Source organism: Phaethon lepturus, unplaced genomic scaffold (assembly GCF_000687285.1).
Source record: "Phaethon lepturus isolate BGI_N335 unplaced genomic scaffold, ASM68728v1 scaffold21486, whole genome shotgun sequence".
NCBI classification, from domain to species: domain Eukaryota; kingdom Metazoa; phylum Chordata; class Aves; order Phaethontiformes; family Phaethontidae; genus Phaethon; species Phaethon lepturus.
This window is the reverse complement of record NW_010547161.1, coordinates 5,588-12,508: the sequence shown is the minus strand read 5'-3', so window position 1 is coordinate 12,508 and position 6,921 is coordinate 5,588. Positions and strand designations below refer to the sequence as shown.

Genomic DNA, 6,921 nt, shown 5'->3' with positions numbered 1-6,921 from the left:
TAGTGTTTCTGTGATTCTGTGATTCTATGATACTATGATTCTCTTCATCACCAAACCCAAGCTTCAGCTGTATGGAAGCGGGGGCTCTTTTTATAGAAAACATCAAACAAGAAAGCCATTTAGAAGAGACAGAGACTTTCAGGCACGTTAAGTCAAGTTGCCAGAGACTTGGGGTGAGGCCAGTTTTCCAAGGGACAAGAGCAGACATAAATTACTTGAATGCCAACTTAGAAGTGATCCCTGAAATGCTGAATTTCTGTTCCATTTCAAGGGTCCTTGCTGCCACTGTTAACAATAAGTAAAATGTATGGATATGAATATGGTATTAAAAGAGTTCCCCTCCTCCTATATATTCATTGTTTATTGACACCAGCCCATGGCAGCATTAGCTTTATCTTAATTGACCAGTTAAAACTGCTAAATTGGTCTGCCTCAGCTGCCAGCCTGGAACTCTGTTGGCAAACAAACTCTGCTGCTGGCAAATATAACTAAGTCGCATGTTGCAGCAGCTCACTGAAGAGAGGGTTGAAATATAAATGTCTAATAAGGACTGTGAATATCTTTTAAGGACGTACTCTTTACATTATCCACCAGTGGATTAAGTAGTTGTTGTCGCCTTGATTGCTTGAAGATGACATTGCTGATCATTCATGTCATGCCAGAACAGAAAGCTTGTTGAACATGCTAAGGTACATGCAAATCTATCTTCCTATCTTCCTTCCATGATGCCTGAAAAGCAGCTGGAATCCCTGGCAATTATTTCCATTGAAAAGGTAATTACTGTCCACAGTACCAAAAATTCATCAAAATGCCATTGTTGCCATACATGGTGTAGGACCAAAGGTAAAATAAACTGTCCCTTGCACTCCTTTAAATGTCTTGATCTCATGAAAAATTAAGTTACATAATTTGATAAAGTTCAGTAATTTTATTGTGTGCATTTTCACCACAGTGTTATTGCACATGTGTGATAACATGTTAAATAACATCTTTCTTTAGCCATGGAAGAAAACATTTAAGCAGCAGTTTTATGTTATTACAGTCATATTATTTCCAACCTTCAACATTTCTTCCCTGGTTCACAAATCCTTTGCTGACAAGAGCTCTCTGCTTAAGGGACTGACTTGGCTGGAAACAAACGCCTTACAGGTGTTTTTCAGGCAGGGCAGGTCCAGTGCTGTCCGGAGGCAGGAGGGAGCCCATGGCTGGAGACGGGAGCAAGGACAGGGCTCAGTGCAGCTGCCTGGGAGCCGGCGGTGGCACCGTGCTGTTGGAGACCCCCTTTGCCCTGGGGGAGCCCATTGCTATTCACAGCCCCCCACGGGCTTCATTTTGGGTTGTGATCCCCCCCACCCCTTGCTGTGTTGCTGGTGCTCCAGTAGTAACAGCAGCATCACTTTCAAAGCAAGTACACGGCTGTGTGCGGAGCAATCCTCACAGGAAATTAACGTGGGTCAATTAGCACCCTATTACAGGCACGCTGCTCTCCCAGGCAGGCACTAACCTCCTCCCTGATGAACCCTCGGGATCGCGAGCTCCCATGTCGGCAGCAAAGATGGCTTTGCTCCTTTGAACCACCTGGGTACCGCCAGCTGCCCCTCCCCAGCTCCTGTTTCAAACACTGAGCCCAAACCAGCAATAGGTGGGCAGAGACGGTAAACCCCCTCCTCTCCAGCCTGGGGTCAGGTGGTGAAGCACTGGTGGGAACACAGCTGAGGGGATGCCTGGTGGGCTGCTGGGAAGAGCCTGATCAGGAATGGCAATTAGACTTACACAGACCTCCCACCACCTGGCTGGTTTATTAATTTGTGCAATCACAGCGGAAACAAACGACTGTCAAAAGCTCCTTCAGCCTGTAACCAGCAAGCAAACAGTGAGACTCTTGCTCTCACTCTTTGGGACGGATGTGAATCCCTGTGTGGTGTAGTTAGAGTTTCTGTCTTACGTTTTCCTTGCCTGGTTAACCAGATGGGCAGGTTTTGCCAATCTCTCTTCTGGAGAATAAGGAATCAGCTTAGAAAATGGGTGGGTTTGATTCCTCTTCTACAATTTTTTTATGGGCTGGGGATGACTTCACTGTTGAAATGTCCCAACATGTTGCGCCTCTGTCCTCTTGCACCGTGGGAAAAGGGAAGTAAGGGAGATAGCTCTGCTCTACTGTTCCCATAGAAGCTGTGCCTGGGCTTTTGGGACACTGTTAGACTTCTCTCTTACTGGTGGTGGTAGAGCTGCTGGGGGTGTACAGGGTCCTGCAGCCACAGGCAGTCCTATGTTAGCCTAGCCCAAATGTTAGGGCTTAAGAGCTGGGACTGTCCTCTAACAGAAGAAGAAAAAGAGGCACATTGTGGTTAAAAATGCCTATTATGGGCATGATGGCCCCTCAAGCCTGGTTCTGGAGCTGTATCCTGGTAATGTGGGGACAGTGGGGGACAGTACTGCTGTGGCTGCCACCAGCCTGGGTGAAACCTCTGGACACAGCTGAGCCCTCAGGCCACGCAAGGACCCTGTGTACAGGGCTTCAACCTGACACCGTGACATGCAACACCCATGAGCTGGTGCATGCTTGGGAACATATTCTTCCTCAGGTCCCTGCTTTGTTTTGAGCCTCACCTGCTCCCCTTCTCCGCTACAAGCAGTGGCAGCAAGTGCAATGAGGGCTGCTCTGCTCTTCTTCAGCCACCCCAACTCCATCGAGCTGCTGCTGCAGCTGGTGGGTGGCTGACCCTTACCCAGGAGATAATCCTCCCTAGAGCTGGTTGCAGGATGTAGTACCCATGCTCTGTGGGAGTAGGAGCCTGGAAAACAAACAAAAAAACCCAGTGGACATAAGCAGAGCCCTGAGGAAGAAGAAAAACAGAGCAAACCTGTATGATGCTCCTGTCTCTGTACTACTTTGCCAACCTCAGCTACTTCAGTGTTGGGGCTTCCTGAGTCAGCTGTGGTTTCACAGACTTAGTGACTTCCAGTGAATCTGAAATAAATATAGCCAGTTCCCCAAAGGGTGTCTGATGACCAGGGTATCTGCAAACAAGGCATTTAGTGAGACACATCTGTTGGATTTAGATTGCCGGTGTGAGCTGTACCTCGCAGTTGAGCAGTTCCATTGCAAAGGCTTCTTCCTGGGTTCTTATTTGTGTCCACTGTTGCAGAAAGTGTTTTGCTGGCTTACCAGCTGCTGGAAGGGGAGCCTTCGTCATGGTGCTGCCATCCCTTGGAGCCGCCGTAACTGCAAGGGATGAGGACTGGCAGCCGCAGTGCACTTGCCTGGTCCAGGGCTGCATTGGCTTTGCCCTTCACCCCGGCACACACTGTCCTTCTGGCTTGTTGTCAAGTATTTTCTCACAGGAACAGGGTGCTCATCCTGGCTACAGCTGATCTCACTGTTCGAGGGTTTATCCTTAGTTCTGATCTCACTTCTTTCTTAAAGCCATCTTTGTCATTCTCCCATGAGCATCTCCTTCCATTTCAACCCCAGCCTGTAGAAGGCTTTTTGCCAGCATCTCCTACACAAGCTGTGCACCCCCAACCCTATAGTTTCTTCTCTTTGTCTCACCTTTGCCACTTTGCTTACTTTTTCCAGAGCTTTCTGACCTGGGTTCTTCAGCTGTGATGTAAACCTGATTCATTAGCTTCGTGCTTTGATGACTTATCTTTACGTTTGGGCTCTTTGGACAAGAGGAAATAGCCTCAAGTTGTGCCAGATGAGCTTTATACTGGATATTAGGAAAAACTTCTTCACTGTAAAGCTTGTCAAGCATTGAAACAGGATGTCCAGGGAAGTGGTTGAGTCACCATCCCTGGAGGTATTTAAAAGACGTGTAGATGTGGTGCTTAGGGACATGGTTTAGTGGTAGACTTGGTAGTATTAGGTTAACGGTTGGACTTGGTGAACTTAAGGGTCTTTTCCAACCTACATGATTCTATGATTCTGTAAAACCCTTGGCATTTTCTGCCACAAACCTGCATGACAAATTCACATATGATTTTTGTCCATGCTCTAGCCTAGATGGGCATCTTCTGCTGAACATCTTTCTTTTGAACACATTGCCTTTTTCTCACCTTCCTGACAATGCTATTGTCAGGTTTGGATTCTAACTTTTCTCACCTCACAAATTTATCTGACCTCCCCAGCCTCTGCCTCCCCTCCCCATAGAGTGTGACTGTCATATTCTCACCCTCCTCTGCTTCTGGAAACATGGACATGCTGCAGAAGACAGGTGCTTCATGCACACCATGAAATTAAAGTATAGGAACCAATTTAGAAAGGATCTTGAGAGAGAGCATCTAATCCACCTCTCAGCCCTGGAGCAGGATCCTATCAACTTAAATAATTCCCTAATAAGTATTTGTCTAGCCTGTTTTTCAAAGCCACCCAGGATGGATGTTCCACATCTTCCTAGGCAATCAGCTTCACTTTTGTCACTGTTAGAAAATTCCCCCAATGTCTAATGTAAGACTCATGTGATAGTTTTTTCCTATCCAGCCCTTGTTTTTGCAGATATGTGTGATATGACTAGGTGTCCCTGGAGCACCTTTATTGTTTTCACCTTCTTTCTTAAGTCTCATTTTCCAGGTTCTTATTGCTGCAGATTGTTGCTCCTCCTTGCTATGCTTGGTTTCCTCTCTAAGGCGGCACACAAAAAGGCTGCAGCTTCACACCCTCCCTCCGTGAGAGGTGGGAAACAGGTGAGTTCAATATAATTCAGTGGGGCTAGTGCAGTCATGTCATTCAGGGAAAATCCCCCAGGCACTTCAGTAATCATCTTAAATGAAAGGGCATGAAATTAAAACCAGAGGCAGCCACGTCCACCCATCTCCCTGTCTGTATCTGCAGACCCACATGTAGTTAAATGGCAGGATCACCCTGATCTGAGTAACCCAGCCTGCCTGAGGACAGGGTTTGATTCAGTCTCAGGTTTAAGACCAATGAGGAATGAATTTTAATCCTGGAGTGGCTGCAGTCAGAAATTTAACTTCATTATAATGTATCTACTGTGGCATGAGACAATTTCTGAGCTGAAAAATAAATTCAAGGTGATGATATCATTCTCCCTTGTCTTCTTGTGATACCAGCTTTATGGATATTGGGGTGTCTCGGTTTTTATCCAGTGTGATTGCACTAATTTCCTTTCTCATAGTGCTGTGGACTTAGCTAAGATTAGGTCCCGCTGAACTACTCAATGTATCTGTAAATGTCACAAGACCACTTCTCCTCTGAAGAGGTTAGTCCCAAATGGGAAAAGCAGATAGTAAGGTGGGAGAGAGAAACAGAAAGTCAAAGCAAAATAGTGAGTGGAAACATCAGTGATACCTGTGATTTTTCTCTATGGATTTACAGGAAGACTTTGGCAGATCCAGGAGCAGCACTTTGCTCATTTGCACATCAGTAGGAAACCCCATCAGTGAAACCCTCTCTGCTCTTTACTAAACGCCTAGCCCTGCCAGGTTCAAGGTGAGACTCCCTCACCAGCAGACTGGATTTCCCTGCTACATGGTACATCCCTGCAGGCAGCCCTTGTCCTGGGCTAGAGCTGTACTGGGCAGTTGGGTGGACTGGGTGAGCCGCAGAAGGTCCTTGCACCTTGTATTTGTGATTCATTACGTCTCTGTATTTGTGGTCTGCATGTCCCTGCTACGGAATACTTGTCGTTTGGGTTGCCTTTGTGTCTGCAGGCCAGATGAGCCCAGCACCCCATCTGTGCTACACAGAAAAAAGTCTTCCTGGAGCAGTATCTCGTGCAAGGAGCTGATCTTGCAGTTGAAAGGAGGCACAAGGGCATTTCGGTTCTTCCTTGCTGTCAATGCAAAAAGTCCTGGAGGACCATAAACTTACTGGCTGTGTCTGATCTGGTGCAGGAGTACAGAGGATATCTTCAGGGTAGGGAATGGTTTCAGTGAGGCAGCCCACCCTGATAAAACCTGCACATGGGGCAAGGAACCTTTGGGCTGGTGGCAAGTTGGTCACTCCTGCTTGGCACTGGGTTATCATGAGATCTCAGCGCATGGAAAACCCGCTATAACATTACCTAAGCTGTGACCAGGCTGTCTCATAGCAACATCAATGTTTTCTCCTTGCTGACTGGTTTGATTTAAAGCTCAGAAGTACAACAGAAGACTTTCTTATCAACATCCAAGTGTTTTGTATAAAAACCTGCACCCTGGAGGACCCGCTTTGCAGCTCTGACAGCCTCAGGAACCCTTGACTGAGCCTGCTCCCAGGTCTGCATTGGCAGTGATGTTGCAAACAGAAGCTGCACGCTGGATTGGAGAGGAAGCTCACTACTTTGCCACTGTACTCAGGGCAAAAGAGCTCCTGACTGTCTGATAGGAAGGGAGATGGGAAACCAGCCAGCAGAAACTCAGCCACGAGGAAAACTCCCATCTGGCCCTTGCTAACACTTTGCTTCTTTAGGCCCAAAGGTGAGAGCACAACAGGGCTGTTCCAATAGTTTCTTCTCCATCATTCATATGTATGGCAGAGGCCGAATGTTGTTCAAGCAAAATCTGCACCGGAGATATACCTGATAGACTCCAGGCAAGCCAGTCTTTCCCCACAGGCTGCACACTCTAGACTGGGGAAAGACAAATGGCATTACTCCTCTGGGGGGAAAAGGCAGAACTTGTGCTTTAAATGAAAAAACAAACACTGGTGCTAGTGCTCTGCAGTATCTGTATTCTTCAGAGCACTTCCCCAACTGACACTTCCCCAAAACACTCTGTTTCCTTCCAGTTTATAAAGCACTTGTGGCACACAGTGCTGTGTTCAGCAAGACTTGGCAGCTCCCTGTGCTTACATCCCATCAGCATGGAAATGTCCCTTGGCCTCAGCTTCCTCCTGGCTTTTCTGGATGCGGGTGAGTTTTTCACTTGGACCTGCAGGGCTGCAAGACATGGAAGTGGTCTGGGAATGGGTGCTCTGTG

The 6,921-nt window shown here is 47.2% G+C and overlaps 1 protein-coding gene across 1 annotated transcript in view; it reads left to right on the top strand.

The window, feature by feature from the left end:
• The first annotated feature begins 6,805 nt into the window (after positions 1 to 6,805).
• The window catches only part of LOC104622693 (phospholipase A2 inhibitor subunit gamma B-like), a 5,342-nt gene continuing 5,226 nt past the window's right edge, over positions 6,806 to 6,921 (top strand). Inside the window, exon 1 of the mRNA XM_010289558.1 lies at positions 6,806 to 6,854. Coding sequence (XP_010287860.1) covers positions 6,806 to 6,854 — 49 coding nt within the window. The remainder of the gene's footprint in view (positions 6,855 to 6,921) is intronic.